Below are 16,722 nucleotides of genomic sequence, written 5' to 3' on the forward strand. Positions count from 1 at the left end.
AAGTATTTAGAGGCTCTAACGAAAACGAACAACATAAAGTTGCAGATGAAGTTTAAGAACTGCCACTGAGCTCCTTTTTCGTTTGGTATAAAATTATTGTGCAGTGTCATGATCAACAACAGCAATAGATTCTTATAATAATTCCAACATCTCGAACTTTGCAGCAAATGTATTAAGTAGAGAGACAGAATCATATATTCAGGCCAATCACTTTACTGAAGGGTCGGTGATTCATTGAATGGCATCACGTAGGGAAGAGCAGAAAGGTCCATCAATGCTGCCCCAGAGTTCACGGAAGAAGTCAAATATCAGTTCTGTAACAAATCAGATATAGGAGAATCAGGAAGAAATTATTTCTTCAATTTCTGTAAACAGACGATAAATTTCAACTTGCAATCTTCCTATGAAATTAGTAGTCAAACGATCTCAATACTAAATGCAATTTCCAACAAATATTTAAGATGGAACATCATCGGAGATGATTCCTATAACTCAGTTTAGGCCCATAGTTGAGCAGCTACTATGATCTGCTGAAAAATAAATTGTCTAACAGAACAAATAATTATATGCATTAATTAGTTAGTAGAAATATGGCTTACGAGGCAGTATTGTCCCAGTGAAGAAAAGCGCCATGACCCCTGGGATTTGTAAACTTGTAGACTGGACCAGAAGCTGATCACAGGGAGAAAAAGAAGAGCAAATCTGTAAGAGCTACATAAATAAAATGTGGTCTGTAGAAATGAATGGCCGCTGGAACTCTGTTTCTTATGGACAAGGGGTGGAAAGATATAAGAAAATCAACATAGTATAGCATCATGAGCGGGTAATAATATCCTATCATAAGTAATAAAAGATTACAATGCCAAAGATGATATTATCAAACCTTCATAACCTCCGAAAACCGGATCTTCTGACAGAAGTAGGGGTGTGTCAAGATCAATAAAACTGCAATCAGTAAAAGATGAAAGAATGAAGAAGTGCATGGTTTAGTATAGCATGAGGGACCTTGCAAAAAATAGAAGACTTACCTGAAACCACCAAGTCCAGCAGCAAGATGACCGGCAAAGCCCATTGCGAGCCTAGTCTCAACCATACCACCAATCATAAGTGCAATACCTGCTTTTCTTGCAACATCAATGATGTCTAGAGCCCCAAGAACCCCTAATTTGGCCAGCTTAATATTGATAACATGAGCTAAGTTTCCTCGTATAATTTTTTCTGCATCATTTAAACTCCGGCAACTCTCATCTGCAGCAACAGCTACACCATATTTTTCCTTTGCAACATGACTAACGTGGCAGAGACCTTCCCAGTCATCTCTGGGAACAGGTTGCTCAAAGAGAATAGGAGTGACCCCCATTTCTGGAATCAAAATGAGAAAAAACATAGAGCTACACTTTGTTCAAAAAGAGGGTACCAAAATTCTAAAACTGGCAGATCATGTAATTTAATAATTAACACAAGTTAGAACTCACACATTAGTTAACTTTTATGATTACTAATTACTCTGCATCTCCAGTTTCTAATCACCATGATGTTGAAAAAGTTAAAAGTAACTAGATGTACAATGATTTCCAGCAGAGTTTACAAGTGTGCATTCTGCTGATAACGTAAACAGGAACACCAACCGTGAAGCTTGTCAAGAACTTCGATTGCCTGCTGAGACTTATAACCTTCATTTGCATCCAGAATAAAAGAGCAATCAGGGTGAACCAACCGTATGGCCCTCAGAACTTCTACATCTGAGTTTAAGTTTTTACCCACCTTGAGCTTTAAAGTGCTAAAACCTTGTTTATAGTATTTTGCAGCCAATTCAGCAGCTTCACTTGGGGACACTATTGGAATCTGAGTGGGGGAAATAAAAAAAGATATAAGGCATGCAAATAATAATGATATGAATGATAAAAGACGTCAAATGAGATCACCCAACTGTTATATCCGTTGTCACAGAATCTGACACTCCTCCAAATAATTTCCACAAAGGAATGCGAATGCTATTAGCAACTGCATCAATCAGTGCCATCTCCACTCCCGCTCTAACCTTCAGGCAAAATATGGAATTATATACATATCAAACAATGTAAACCACTCTTATCAGAACAACTGGAGGTTGATAAATGAAATTATAGCAAGATAGATCTGAGATATATCAAGACCTTTCCTTTCTAAGTGATCGACACTGAGGATTTCTGAAAGACATATCCAAAATCAGATTTTTAGAGGTATTATTACATGATCAAATCTGGTAAAAGAAGTATCTAATGATGCAGCTCAAAAATTCGATTCGGATTTTTAAATTGATGCAAAAAAAGTAATTCCAAGACCAATTTGAAGCAATAACACTACGTTCTTAAGAATATTGCTACATTTAAATCAAGTAGAGATCATTAAAGTGGATCAAGAGAAAGAAACAATTGGACAAAATCCACGCAGCAACAAGACCTCACCGAAGCGAATTCATGTCCCGGAAGGATATCCCCGACCTCCGCCAGCACGGCGCCGAGCGTCGCCAGCGGCCTACTCACGAGCATCCGGCACGCCTCCGCCGCCGCCCTCAGCGCGCCAGGCTGGTCCTCTGCCGTGACTGACGGCAGCACCGGCGCCTCCCCCCACCCGACCGATCCATTCCGGAGCTCGACGCGGACGGCGACGTTGCCGACGGCGTCGAGCCGCGACGAGGCAATGGTGAACGGCGCGGCGAGGGGGACGTCGAGGGCCCGTCCCTCGGCGCGGACGACGTCGATGGAGAAGGTCTCCTTGAGGCTTTCGAAGCCCAAGGTCATCGCCCGCGAGCGGCTGGCAGAGACGGCGGAACTGCGGAGGAAGAGCTGGGGTTGGTGGTTGGATTCGCGGAATCGGAGGGTTGGAATTTGGCGGAGAAAATTTGGGAAAGGAGAGGTCAGGGGGGCGTAAAGAAAGGAAGAGTGGAGTAGAGCCATGGAAAGTTTGAGATCGGTGGAGATGGGAAGTGGAGATCGGTTGAGGTTTATTGAATACTACGTACATAGTACCAATCGGATGGAAAAATGAATGTCGAAAGCATGTCGAAAGTGACGGATTAGACATGTGATCGATCTGCTTCTTTTGTCACCGGTGCTTTTTTTTTTTTAATTATTATTTTTTTCATATGGATCCCTCTTAAATACCTCTATTATAATTATGTATTAATTTTTTTTTTATCAAATAATTATATATATATATATATATATATATATGAGTTTTATCTTTTGGCTGTATGAAGTTCATAGATATAGTGTCTTTATTATGACATTATAGAAGAGAATAGGGTTGATAGAGACTTGCATATACTAGTGATGGTGTTTGTTTCTTATATTACATTGTCGTTACTCAAAAGATGCGGTCCTAGGCGTTTTGTTAGCTTGAATAAAATAATTATTAACTTGCTTGATCTTATCCACGTGATGCACGAATAAGATGGTTAGCAACTTGCTTATTATCTATTATTATGTTTAACAAAGCTGTTAAAAAGATGATAATAAACTACAAATCATATCCCAAGAAATTGTGCTTGAGTTATATTTCACAGGGATAACTTTATCCAATCTATTTATTTTGAGAGAGTTGACCTAATTATTCAAGTTATATTTTTTTAATTCAATATAATAATCTGACATGAATTCAAATTTTTTAAATAATTTAGTTTAATATAATTTGGTTTAGATCATATGTCGAAGTTCAACCTATTTATGACATGATTATGATCATAATGAAGTGTTTATAATCTGAATAAATATATTTATAATTTAAGTAAATTTAAATAACTTATGTGAACTGTTTAATTAACAAATTATCGTGTTAGTACTATTTTGTTTGAACTTAATCCAATCCTATTGCCATCCCACATTAATTCAATATTTGAAATGTAGTGAATCTGAGTGTAATTCTCTTGTTTAGCATGGGAATATTGTACAGGCTCAGAATTATAAAAAATATATAAAAACAAATTTAGGTTCACACAATTAAGTGGATCTTAAAAGAAATTAAAAAAATAATTAAGTGGATCTGATGCAAAATCTGGCCGTTGAATTCAACGATCCTACGGCAACAAGAGCCCAAGTAAGGTAGCCCAGAACAGGCTCAATACATTTAGAGACATGTCAGGAAGAGCAGTAAAATGTTAGTGTTACAACTACAATCAATACCTTGGATATCTTATTCTCTTTACATAGGTGGAAAGCAAAAGCTATCCTTTGCTTCAATTTCCTGGCTTCCTTGCCCATAGAGAGTTCACCCTAAGTCCCTTATAAGAACATACTCCTCCTCCCTCTTCTAAGCTCATAAACACCATACCAAATCCAACACCATGTCTTCTGGATCCTCTAGCGGGCAGACATCAACCTATGCAAAGCTCTTTGGCCATGAGAGGCCTCTATATGAGCTTTTGGGTAAAGGAAAAGGTACAAGCTAATCTCTCTCTTTCTCACTTGTTCTTTTCTTGTCTCCAAAGTTGTAAACCTGAAGCACATACAAAAGTTCTTAAGCATCTGTCCATATGTTTAGTTTGGTTAACAAAACTCTTATCTGCGTGCAGCCGCTGATATTATTATGTGGAGAAACAAGCCATTATCTGGAGGTATCCTGATTGGGTTTACAATGACATGGTTTCTTTTTGAGGTGATGGAGTACCATTTTATTACACTCCTGTGCCATACCTCAATTCTTGCCATGCTTGTGCTCTTCATATGGTCTAATTTTGCACCCCTGGTTGACATGTAATCATCTTTCGTTCTCTTCTTCTTTGCAAACTTCCCTTGTTTAAGCAACGCTGCATATCTACTGGCTAACTTGGACATTATTTTGCTATGTTTATAGGCCACCTCCAGAAAGCTACGTAGTTAAGTTAGCAAAAGAAGTGCAGGAAAAGATTGCCGTGGCTTTCCCCAGATGGCTAAGTATGTTCATGACCACTCTTCAAGAGATTGCTCGAGGGAAGGATCTCAAAGTGTTTCTCCTGGTAGATATCAAACTACCTTCCTATTATACATTCCTCTCCTATACTTCATTCAATTCTTCTTGACATCGTACTAATTTTCTCACAGACAATTGGATTTCTCTGGATTCTATCAGTAATCGGAAGTTCTTGTAGCTTTCTTACTCTCTTCTATCTTGGTAATTAGCTTTGCAAGTGCTTAACATTAATTATCTAGATATCTAATGCCATTATTCTCAAACACTCCTACTAAATACTCTCCTCTCTCTCTCTCTCTCTCTCTCTCTCTCTCTCTCTCTTGTAGCTTCCTTGAGTATTCTGACATTACCAGCTTTGTATGAACAATACAAGACTGAACTGCAACATTATGCCACCGAGGGAAGGCAAGATCTCAAGAAATTGTACAAGAAAATCGATTCACAGGTTCTCAACAAAATCCCCAGGAAACCTGGGAAGGAGAAGTGATTCACGTGAGCCAGCATCCTATCGATAACGTTGACTAATTATTAAGTATCTACGAAAAAAAAATGATACGAGATACAGAATGTATCAAATGATTTATTGGTTTCTCAAGTATATTAAATGATCTATATGTACATACAATCTGTGCAAAAATTGTATACTGCTCCTGCATATATAACTGTAGCAAAATTGACCCCATTTAAGACGTGAAAAGTTAATGTCTTCTTCACCCTTTAAGCTGGAGAAATACCTACGAAAAAAGAAATCATACAAGTGATTATTTATGCCCTTAGCTAGACTCTCATACTGTTGTTGATGGCAATTACTATTAATTTGAGCTAGAAAAATTTCTTTCTTTGTCTCATCTTTCCAAGGGTTTCGATCTAAAGGCTAGCTATTACATTTGTCCTTTGTGTAAGATCTACGTAGACATCTTACTCATGCAATACTACATGAAACTATTACTTTTGTGAAATTAATTAATATTGCAAAGAAGATAAACCTATGGGTTATGAACCCCCCCCCCCCCTAGATGTATAATATTAATAATCAGGCTATAGGTCTGGGTTTCTGGCTGAGCTTGGGCTTTGGGTTTCAGGCTGGGAGAGGCTAAGCCCAATCCCGACCGAGTTGGTCTCGAGTTGGGCTCAGTTCGGACTTAGGTCGGGTTATGAGTCGAAAATTTAGAGCGAGTTAAGTATTCAAATTATCAATATTTAGTTATCCTAAAGTATTCTAGTCCAAAAACTTTGAAATATTTAGTTACTAATATATTGGTCTTTTAAAATTTGTGATTCTTAATTTATCAAATGCATTGACTTCTATAGTTATTTTATATTTATTGCTAATAAACCGATTTATCTGTGAAAAATATTTAATTAATATATTTTATTGTGGTACTATTTAAAAATTTATCAATGTACTATTAGTTGTGGTATTCAAAACCACAAGTTTTTAAAATGTGACATTGTTAAACATAATACAAGATATAGGATTATACTGCTTTTATAGATTTTTTTTAGTTTTTAAATTTGGTAAAACATTTCATGTTCATCATAAAATTTACTAGCTGTTAAATTATAAATATATTAAAAAAAAGTTTAATAGGGCTAGTATAGACTGGAGAAAGAAAGAAAAAACTTAATTTGAGTAATAGTCCTACATGGAGTAATTGACTAAACTAAAAAGATTTGCATACATAAAACCTAAACCTAAAAAGCCTAATATTTTATTATCAAATTGGATTAAAATTTATGTCTATAATCTCCTTCACCACCCACTAAAAGTTCAAAAGTTCACAAGAGGATCTAGTGAAGATTTTCCCATCAAGGATTTGGGTCATAACCAACTAATGCCAAAGAGATTTCTACAGTTTCATTCACATGAACTGACTTTTTCCACCTGTCTCAAATTAAAGCTAAGTTACAAGATCCACAAGAATGGGAAAGAAGAAGAAGAAGAAGAAAAAAAGAATTTTTACATAATTACCACTAAATATTTTAATAAGATATTACAATTACTACTGTGTTATTTAAAATATTAGAATTACCATAATGATCAATTCATAATATAATATTTCTAACTATTATTAAAGTTAATAAATATGTATAACTAATTAAAATATCTTCTTATTTTTAAGTTTAGAGTGTCAAATATATATATCAATAATGTTTTGTCTCATAGTGCTGAGTATAATTCTTGATATCTTTTAAAATATTTTTAATAATTTTATGCAGGAGAAAAATAGTCTTAGTCTTTTTTGAGATTTAATTTAGAAAAATATTTTTAAATAAGTACAATAATTTCGGCACTGATTTTGTAAAATATCATAAAAAAATTTAAATCCACCGCAAAAAGATGTGTTAGAAATTGAAGTTCATTTAAATGCTTAGCTTTAGTAAAATATATATATATTTTAAAATAAAAAAGTTTTAAAAAAAGTGAAACTAATTTTAATAGGTAAGAAAGTCAGTTTTTTAATTTAGTTTTTACGGTCAAACATTAAAAGTAAAAAAAGTTACTTTCTTCCTTCACTTTCTAATAATTGGACGCCAAGAACAGGAAAGAAGGAGAAAAAAAAAGAAAACCATCAAATGCACCACAAAACCCTAGTGCGGCCGCCCACAAACACCTCATGTTTACAGTGAGCCACAATTGGAAGGTGGGCCAGTTTCACTGCCATGCAAGTCCCACTCTCTAAAAGTCAACTTAATCTCTATTGACCGCCACCCTCCCACTCCCAATGTACAGAAGTAAAATACCAACAGTAAGCTCAAAAAGTCAACCATCTAGTCGGCTGGTGCCCAAAAAATATGGTGATATCTCCAACGATTCAATGGAAGGCTCCTTGTCCTCCCCCTTGCAGGGCCTGCCATTAATGCAACTCTAATTTGGATATGTGCAATAGTTTGACTTCAGCTATAATTGCCCACAATTAGTTGCCAATTTAAAAAAAGTTGGAAACTTTTTTGGGTGCTATTTGCAGCTCCTAATCTTCCAGTTCTGAGCCCTTTTTCACACCCAGGTTGTGGAGAATTTCCTCCAAAACCAACATTGTTTGTTTGGGCAATTGGTATCTCTCCATGAAGCTCTTCAGTTCCTCTGAAGTGTTATTCCCAGGCCCACCTAGGATTCTGCAAATCCAAACCAGGAAGAGTGAAAATTTGTGTGATAGTTTTCAAGTGGAACAATTAGTATAAATAAGAGATTTCTTAGATGGTAAAATCTAGGTCTTGAAAACATCCTCTGCTCTAATGAAGGTAAAACTTCATACCTTTTTTGCCTTTTGAAAGGGAATATTTACAGAGTAATTCAGAGTTTTTACCTTAATATCTTGCATAAAAGAGTAAAGTTGCATGTTATCCCTGTATCACCATTTAAATCCAATGCTGTTTACTTCTCCAAAAAAAAAAGAAACCACTTGGACAAGTCGCTATAAGAATTCAACTAATACTCTACTTGTATGCAAACTACTTCCAGCTCATAAGTCAGCACGAAAGATATATATTTGAATGTAATTACTACTAAGCAATTGCTTAATCTTTTCCCGGGTTACATACAATGAATCTAACTCTTTAAAAAGAAAAGAATACACCAAGTATCTACAAACTCTCAACTTAATGAGTTATTGAGAATATTATCTATCTTTGCCAACTAAACTCCATATCCATTTGTATCAAAAAGACCATATATATATATATATATATATATATATATATCCAATGATCAGCAACAAAGTTGAGATATTATATACCCATTTAGCTTGCAGGCAATGTGGGAGTCGGCGAAGTGCTGGGTGCTGCGAAGGCCGAGACTTTCACAGAGAGGAATATGATCCCTTTGCAAGTAGTACTTGTGATGCTGGTTCTCAGCCATGTAAAAGACTGCACAATTGTTCGAATTCCGCGATAAAATCTTGGTGACTATCCTCTTGTTAAGCTTCATTTGATGCTTCACTTTTGTTTCTTGGGCTTCTTTCTTCTCTTCCTCGTTACCGTAGAATATCGCCGACCGGTAGTGCGTATCGACGCCGAATTCCTAACGAAACATAACGAGGATCATCATATTTACTATGATTATATAACCATACTTCTAATTGGAAGAATTAATCAAGATGTACCAAATAGTGCTTGTTGGTTGGATCATGGCTAATCCAGAAGACCTTGCACAAGGATTTGTATGATACTCTCCTCTTGTCATAGATCACCTTCACAGCCTCAGTATGCCCAGTGTTGCCTTCTATCACCTGCAATAATATCTCTTTAGCTTATAAGATTATGAACATCTTAATAATATGTTTAAGATGAGTAGAAGAAGTTTGACCTCCTTGTAACTAGGCTTTACAGTGGATCCTCCAAAGTACCCAGTAGCAGTTCTTATTACACCATCAACACCACCAAATGCAGCCTCTATCTCCCAGAATCTACCTATATGAGATCACCAACTATTAGCTGAAACAAATAAAACTAGAGAATTTGTAGCAGAAGTTGAGTTACCTGCAGCGAAAATAGCCTCTCGGAGAAACTCCGGTGGTGGAATATCCTCTAATTGGGTGATCTCAGATGAGTTGGAGAAGTTGGCTTGGATTTGGGATTTGGGTTTTGGAAGTAGCTTATACATTGCACTTTTCAGAGCTTAGGAAAATGGAAGATGGAAGATGGAAGATGGAAGAGGATTGCAAGGTGTTGGAAGAGATCTAATTAAGATGTTATATACATGGGTATGAAGGGCTGAGACAAGTGATCTAAAAGGTTTGACTATTGGATCCTGTTGTATATACTTCACTGAAAACTTTCTACCATTCACACGAGATTGGAATTGCCTGCAGCCCCAGTTGCAGGGGTTTTGTACATATTGTTTGAATTGCTTCCCTTTGAGACAGTGTTTAGAAGTATTCTCACATGAACCCAAATGATCCATAGATAGGATTGAGAGGCCTCTTGTAAACATCACTAGCCAAGAGTTACTTGCTCCTAATTTTAACCTCATCTTCTTGTCAATTGAGCTTGATTGCCTTATTTACAAATAGATGACAAAAGCTAAGGACCAAATTAAACAGTAGGGACAGCTGAAAAGGACAATTATATTCTTCATCAAATCAATTCTTTAAAATCATTTATTTAAAGTTAAAGTAAACTAATATGGTCTGATATGCATGAATCATGGTGGTGCTGTTTGGTTGCATTCATTAATGACAATGTAGTAACCTAGGATCTTGTTTGGTTGGGAAAATATTTAGAGTGAACCACAAATACTTTTTAAAGAAACATGGATTCACAGTGGGTCGAACCATGCAGGTCGGTTTGGGACATCATTGGATGAATGCTTAATACCGAAACTTTTAAGGGAATAAAATAATGATCACTATGTAAGATAGACCCACCAATACAAAACAACTCCTCATTTATCACTCATCGACGATCATAAAGAAATACAAATCAAAGGGAGATTGTAGAAAGAAATACATCTAAGACAAGCAAATTAATTTTCTAAACAAACTAAGGTTTTCATAAAAAGAGAACATAAATTTTTCAGTCATGGGTTAACAAAACTAGATATAAACTAACAGAAGATTCAAAATCTTAAATCATATAATTTTATTTTGTAGAATGTTTCAGCAAATACTCATAAAAACTCTAAATAACTCAGATCTAAACACAATGGAGCAAATTGAATCAAATTTTGATTCCACAATATAAGATATAAGCAACCAAAACTTTCCTAAAATGACAAGATGTGATTTCGAGGCCAAAAGCCCAAAACAATGGAAGTTGGCTTATATTGATCTTGGATCACTACAACTTTTGGTTACCGATCAAACTCGTGTCTTTCCCTAGAATATCAGTTCTGATCTCATGATAGCCTACTTTCCTATTCAAATCCAATCTCTCTCCTTCTCGAACATTGTGAATAATATTTTAATCACGCATCCATTAAATACACTCAATTGACCCATTTTATCTACATCAACCGCATCACATTTATCGAATGTATCCAACAGCTCTGATCACATCTAAAAGAGAAAATAAGAGGATTGTAAGATTTGAGCTTGTGTAATCAAAACCGTCAAATATGTATGATCGTTACAGGCATGCATCCAATAGTACATCAAATCTCAATCCACTGTAGAGCGGTATAATAGATGGACTTCTGAAAGGCCAATGACCAACTTTTCTTATAAGCCCATTATTTCTATGGGAATCAGTTGGGCTGCTAGGTTTGCTCTTGCTAAGATGGAATGAAGAGTAATAACTTTTAGAAAGACATAAATGATACTAGTGTTTACTAGTACTTTTAATACCAAAGTTTCTTTGTTTAGACATCTCTTATGGTCTTTATTATCCTGCCATTGTTCTCAGGTCAGATCTTACTATTGGAATAATAAGTCTTATGAAAGATTGTGATTGATCCATAAAAAGAAGCAATTGCTCAAGAGAACTAATAGGATAGCTTCAAAGGAGAAGAGAGAAACTGTTATTAACTTTTAAGCAGCTTATACATGTTACAGTGGTTGCAAATGACAGGATTATTGTACATCCACATCTTCAAAACTAATACAAACCTAAGTACAAAAAAAAAAGAGAGGAAAAAAGCTTATAGTAAGTAGGGCAGAGACTAATCAGAAAGAATTAAAAATTAACAGATGCGCCTCTTTGATTTGCTTGCTAATCTTTGACAATGTTCAAGCAATCAGGGCAGCTAATCTTGCTCAGTATTTCTCCTTATGTTCATAGTAATGTACACCTATTCAAAACCATCCAATCGGTAATCCATGTCAGAACCTTCTTGGTTACTAGGATACCATTGCTGTGATCCTGACCCATCTTGGATGATAGGTTCGTCTGTCAAATAGTTAACATGTTAGAGCCATTAAAAGCCAATGGAATCTGAATATTTAAATAAGATGGTACTTGAGTTTAGTGACCAACTTTGGATTAGACAAATGGCATTTGGCATTGCATCAACCTCTTGTAAGGTATTCCACTGTTGGTATGCCTCTTGAATCAGCTGCTGCACAATACTCTGGAATTAAAGAAGAAGAAAAGTATTAGTTCTACATTGTTTCAGCCATGGATATCAACTAAATCTTGACAGCAAGATCTACATGTGAACTGCTTACTTTCGACTGTAGGTCAAGATCCTGCATTTTGTATTGCCTGGTGCCAAACATAATTCCCACAATTCGGCAAATCGAATCGATGTAAATCACACAGTAAGGCCCACAATGCACATAAATCTTGTTATCAACATTGCAGGTCTTTGCATGGTTAACTGTTATTTTCCACATCTTCTCTGACATCCCTTGGCCTAGTATCTAATATGACAAGAAGATTCAATCAGATGGTTATAAATGAACGTATCATGTCATGTTGTTCTTAGTTGCCGAGAAATTTATGGTTACCTCTCGAAGACTATTCAGGTCGACTTCCAATAGCTTCAAGAAATCTTGCACAGTTTTGATATTATTAGCTTCAAGCCTCTTGTGGAAAGGTCCATCTTTTCGTATCTTCTTTAGTCTCCACACCTCATCATTAAGACGTGGAGGATAGTGCTTCTTGTACACTGTATATAGGAATAAAAAAAGGATGTCGATCAATTAAAAAGTTCAAGAGTACTTGATTGGGTCAATAGACTTGTATGTTCACATGGTATTTTCCAAGATAGTAGTACCGAAATCAAAGATTGAAAGGGTAGACCAATTGAACTGCAAGAAAATGGTATGAACTACTTACACTCTCCCCTATGATCTTTGACCATGAAAGGCTTAGTCATGGCTTCTTTTACGCTAGGTCCATTGTAACTCCCAGGCACAATTCTTGCTCCTATCCGAAAATTTCGGCTCCTTATCCAACTGGAATTATCCGTGAATTGGAGCTCCGAGATGGTAACCATTCCATCCCTCATTGTAACATTAACATCTCCGTAGAGGAGCGGCCGCTTCCCGGTCCTTTCCTTCACTATGTTCCTTTGGAACTCCTCGCCCGTCCAGTCCTCGCGACCGTCGGACATGAAATCTCCATCCAGAACTAGTAATTCGAGCTTTATCGATGGCGGTAGCGTCGTCGGTGGCAATTGTTCGGAATTGACAAGAAGAATTTGAAGATGGTTACCATCCTCATCTTCTATCTTGCTTCCTGTAAAGATTGGGAGTCCAAGCTCTCTTCTAAATACCAGCTTCCAAATTGAAGGCTCCACTCCTCCAATTTGCATTTGTGGAGGTCTAGCAAAAGACATACAAAGAAAGATATAAGATTAAATAGAACTCAATTAAACTAGTGAGCAATGATTCTTTGAAGGTTATTAATTAATTACCTCTCAAGCAAGATATAAGACATACAAAGAAAGATATACAAAGAAAGATATAAGACTAAATAGAACTTAAACTAGTGAGCAATGGATTCTTTGTAGGTTATTAATTAATTACCTCTCAAGCAAACGTGGACTACGAATTAGTCCTTGTTCTACCTCCTCTCGCACCTAGTAAAAGTAAACAAAACACTTGGTTAGCATTATATACAAAATCTATTGAGCTAGAAAGATAAGATCCTATTGACTTACCACTCTGCGCAACAATGGTTCCAAGGCCACTAAAAAGTTTTGGAAAGCTTTCATCATCATGGCTTCTCTAATCACCCTACCAAAGAGAATTGAAATTTATATAGAACTCAATCACAAAGGAAACAAAACAAACCAAAACCAGAAAAAAAAAGAAACCATCATCATTTTATGTATAATAAGATCATTATTTACGTTGGAAGAGAAGGGCGCCGCATGCGTTTGTCTCCTGCTTGATCTGAGTCTTGATCGAACTCATCGCGCAGCCTCTTTCCTGCCATGTTTTTTTCTCCTTTTTGGAGTAGGAAGGAGGAGGAGGAGGAGTAAATCTATGAGAAGATTTTACGAAGGGAGTTGGGGTTTGAGGATGGTTGTATAATTAGGGGAGGCAAGGGATGCAGTAGAGCTAAATACTAATCGGATCGTTGAGAGCTTGAGGGTTACGAAACTGTTTAGAAGATTCTCGGAAGGAGAGAGGAAGGGTTGTTTTGCTCTCTCTCTCTCTATCTCTCTCTCTTACTCTCTCTCGGCTGGACTAATGTAATCCATTTTGACGTCATAATTAAAGTCAACTCCTCTCCGGTCATTTTGTCGGTAAAGTATTCTAGATATTCTGGGATAGACGACGCATCCGTCTCTGTCTCTCTCTTCAAGTACTTCTAGTTCGGCAGCGCTACATATGCGGTATGTTTGCCCAAATCTGCACGGGTGTGATGGAAATACCACTTCGCATTGTCTTTTCGTGCAATTATAGTTTAAAAATCAGTAGCATGGGAATGGTATATTAGAAATGTATGAAGATTTAATGTAGACCAACATGTAATCACATGCATTCGATGTTCCTCGATCACGTTAGAAAGTAAATACAGAGAGTCATAGGTAGGGGCGTAAATTAGCCGAGCCAAAGTCGATTGTAAATTCTGAGCCTAGCTTATCGAGCTGAGCTTGGGTGAGCGAGCACTCAGGTCGAGATGAATTTAAGCCTAAAATATTTAGACTAACTCGTACAATTTCAAGGTGACTAACAGCGAGAATAATACTTGAATAAGTGGCGAGCTTCAATTAAATATTTTAATTATCGATCGTAAATTTATAAGTTAAGATTCAAACAAAAGAGTTAGTCTAGATAACCGAACACACTATCAAGAAATATACCATAACAAACTTAAATTATGTTTATATACATGTCTAATAAAAAATAAATCTTAAAATTGGAGTACTCTAAGAATACCCAAGCAAATGTTTTTCTCTTAAAATTTTATTAGATTCTCACATAAGACTAAGACTCTGGCCAGCCAATCATGGGAAGTCAAGTGAGCCAACTGCAGCAATTTCGTACATCAGGGCTGCACTACTCTTAGATTTCCTTTTTCTTTTTTTAAAGTGTCAGTGTGTCATGGCTTTCTTTAGGTAGTTTCGTCTTAAATAGGCAGTCAAGTGTTTGGTAGTTTCGTATTAAATGAGAAGTCGAATGAAGTCCACTTATGTTCTATTATGATAGTGTTGGTTTATATATTTATAAAATAATTTATAATTTACACCCTATATATATATATATATATATATATTTATATTTAAAGCTAGGGTTTAAACTCGATGGCGAGTCAGGATCAGGAGTTTTAAGAAGTTACATTGTGAATGCTTGGCCCCTTCCATGGCGCGTTCAGGGACTGTCTACAATCCTAGTTGCAGGAAATTGGCAATTTGGTAGTCTACGATTGGTTGGAAAATTGTTAACATATCTAGATTGGAGGAATTCCTGCAGTCTCTTCCATGTAAAGACGACCATGCATTCTTGGTCAACTTGATTACTACCTGTTCCAAGAAGAGAATTAGATTTCGCGTGGATGACTAGATTGCTCAACTTTTCTAATTGGTCAAGTCTGAAGTTAAAAAGTTTTATTTTTTTGATAAATTTTACATATATCACCTTATTTTTTTGATTGGTCAAGTTTAAAGTTAAAAGAGTTTTACTTTATTTTTAGAGAAATTTACATATAGTATCTTATTTTTTAATGAGATTGCAGTTTACGTCGTGCGTAAAAAAGACCTTATGTTAAACTTAAACTAACATCGTGAGAATATTTCAAAGACATTTTATTTATAAAATAACTAAAATATTTTTAGTATAATTTGACTAAGAATATTTTTATACTTTTTTTAATATAATTATTTAATTTAAATATTTGATTAAGTTTAACTAATATATCTAATATCAGAATATTTTCTGCACATCTTCGTTAAATTATAGAACTCAATTTATAAATAGTAAAAATATAAGGTGTAAATTATAATTTCATTAAAAATACATAGTATTTTTTATATTTATACTAGTACTTTATTATTGTGATGTTTGGTAGGAAAGTAGGATCAACCAATGTCACCAAATGTCCTATTTTCTACTTTCTATAAGAAAAATGAAAATTGAATTATATTTTAATTAAATCGATGCGGCAAAAAAATTCAAACTTATATTAATATAAACCTCTCTTATCTATCTCATCGAACAGTATCCCATTGGCTGCTCAATGCTCATACATGCACTCTTACGAAAACTTTTTAGGTTTAGTTTTTCTTGTCACACTCACCATCAACATATGTATATATATATATATATATATATATATATAATTGTATTGAGATGGGCCACGATGACATATATACTTGCAGGTACTACTTCTACTTGCAAAGCCATGTGCCATCCATGTCCTAAATAAATAAACAAAGACCCAATTGTATGCAATTGAGTATTTGTAACAAAAATATAAAAGATTATTGTGAATATATATATATATATATATATATATATATATATCGGATAGTTAGGTCAACCCTTACGTATAATACTGCAATAAATTTTATATTGTATTAATTATTAAACCCAACATTGATAAGAGAATCGAATCTGTAGAGTGGAGGTCGAAGTCGAGAGGTGGGCCAGCTTAATCGGGATAAAGAATACCATTGATAATTGATAAAGAGAAGTTGGACTTGGGATTCAGGATTCAGATGTATGACACGGTTACTTGCAAAGCTTTCCCTGTTCCACGTAAAGACTTGACCCCCAAGTTTTAAGGACTTTGTGAGTTGTGACACACACCATATTACTCGGCTTTGGATTATATACGCGTCGAGACTCGAAAAGAAAAGTAAGTGTTTAAAAGGAACAGAGAAACAATCAAAGAAGAAGAAGGAAGATTTACCTAAACCGATGTGGGGCCTAACTGTTTGTAAGACACTAAGGATAGTGGTCA

The 16,722-nt window shown here is 35.6% G+C and overlaps 3 protein-coding genes and 1 long non-coding RNA gene across 4 annotated transcripts; 1 reads left to right on the top strand and 3 right to left on the bottom strand.

The window, feature by feature from the left end:
- Positions 1 to 46: 46 nt before the first annotated feature.
- On the bottom strand, positions 47 to 3,055 carry LOC140793081 (L-Ala-D/L-amino acid epimerase). Its single transcript, XM_073144444.1, has 7 exons — positions 2,448 to 3,055; positions 1,931 to 2,041; positions 1,629 to 1,845; positions 1,029 to 1,362; positions 884 to 945; positions 600 to 672; positions 47 to 314 (listed from the first exon to the last, which is right to left on the bottom strand). Exons 1-7 carry the CDS (start codon positions 2,937 to 2,939, stop codon positions 302 to 304), a joined length of 1,302 nt encoding a protein of 433 aa, XP_073000545.1. The 5' UTR covers positions 2,940 to 3,055; the 3' UTR covers positions 47 to 301.
- Positions 3,056 to 4,298: 1,243 nt separating this feature from the next.
- Positions 4,299 to 5,705, top strand: LOC140792643 (reticulon-like protein B2). The gene is made up of 5 exons (XM_073143749.1): positions 4,299 to 4,418; positions 4,553 to 4,733; positions 4,834 to 4,975; positions 5,061 to 5,130; positions 5,256 to 5,705. The coding sequence occupies exons 1-5, from the start codon at positions 4,325 to 4,327 to the stop codon at positions 5,414 to 5,416; spliced, it is 648 nt and encodes a 215-aa protein (XP_072999850.1). The 5' UTR covers positions 4,299 to 4,324; the 3' UTR covers positions 5,417 to 5,705.
- A 2,710-nt stretch (positions 5,706 to 8,415) lies between these two features.
- On the bottom strand, positions 8,416 to 9,158 carry LOC140792933 (uncharacterized). The gene is made up of 2 exons (XR_012109845.1): positions 9,033 to 9,158; positions 8,416 to 8,950 (listed from the first exon to the last, which is right to left on the bottom strand). It is a non-coding gene; the product is annotated as an uncharacterized lncRNA (long non-coding RNA).
- A 2,201-nt stretch (positions 9,159 to 11,359) lies between these two features.
- On the bottom strand, positions 11,360 to 13,953 carry LOC140792451 (protein SAR DEFICIENT 1-like). Its single transcript, XM_073143463.1, has 8 exons — positions 13,664 to 13,953; positions 13,472 to 13,547; positions 13,338 to 13,390; positions 12,646 to 13,133; positions 12,315 to 12,475; positions 12,033 to 12,227; positions 11,842 to 11,935; positions 11,360 to 11,754 (listed from the first exon to the last, which is right to left on the bottom strand). The coding sequence occupies exons 1-8, from the start codon at positions 13,747 to 13,749 to the stop codon at positions 11,657 to 11,659; spliced, it is 1,251 nt and encodes a 416-aa protein (XP_072999564.1). The 5' UTR covers positions 13,750 to 13,953; the 3' UTR covers positions 11,360 to 11,656.
- Positions 13,954 to 16,722: the final 2,769 nt, after the last annotated feature.

The sequence above is a fragment of the Typha latifolia genome, chromosome 7 (genome assembly GCF_019914945.1).
Source record: "Typha latifolia isolate L0001 chromosome 7, TyphaL0001v2, whole genome shotgun sequence".
NCBI classification, from domain to species: domain Eukaryota; kingdom Viridiplantae; phylum Streptophyta; class Magnoliopsida; order Poales; family Typhaceae; genus Typha; species Typha latifolia.

Excerpts from the sequence above, each read along its gene's own strand:
- LOC140792643 (XM_073143749.1), top strand. The coding sequence starts at position 4,325 with ATGTCTTCTGGATCCTCTAGCGGGCAGACATCAACCTATGCAAAGCTC. Across the intron at positions 4,734-4,833 it reads TTTGCACCCCTGGTTGACAT|GCCACCTCCAGAAAGCTACG; the intron begins GTAATCATCTTT and ends CTATGTTTATAG. Across the intron at positions 5,131-5,255 it reads TCTTACTCTCTTCTATCTTG|CTTCCTTGAGTATTCTGACA; the intron begins GTAATTAGCTTT and ends TCTCTCTTGTAG.
- LOC140793081 (XM_073144444.1), bottom strand. The coding sequence starts at position 2,939 with ATGGCTCTACTCCACTCTTCCTTTCTTTACGCCCCCCTGACCTCTCCT. Across the intron at positions 946-1,028 it reads GCTGGACTTGGTGGTTTCAG|TTTTATTGATCTTGACACAC; the intron begins GTAAGTCTTCTA and ends TACTGATTGCAG. Across the intron at positions 673-883 it reads GGTTTTCGGAGGTTATGAAG|CTTCTGGTCCAGTCTACAAG; the intron begins GTTTGATAATAT and ends CCCTGTGATCAG.
- LOC140792451 (XM_073143463.1), bottom strand. The coding sequence starts at position 13,749 with ATGGCAGGAAAGAGGCTGCGCGATGAGTTCGATCAAGACTCAGATCAA. Across the intron at positions 13,548-13,663 it reads CGGCGCCCTTCTCTTCCAAC|GGTGATTAGAGAAGCCATGA; the intron begins GTAAATAATGAT and ends TCTCTTTGGTAG. Across the intron at positions 12,476-12,645 it reads CAAAGATCATAGGGGAGAGT|TGTACAAGAAGCACTATCCT; the intron begins GTAAGTAGTTCA and ends TCCTATATACAG.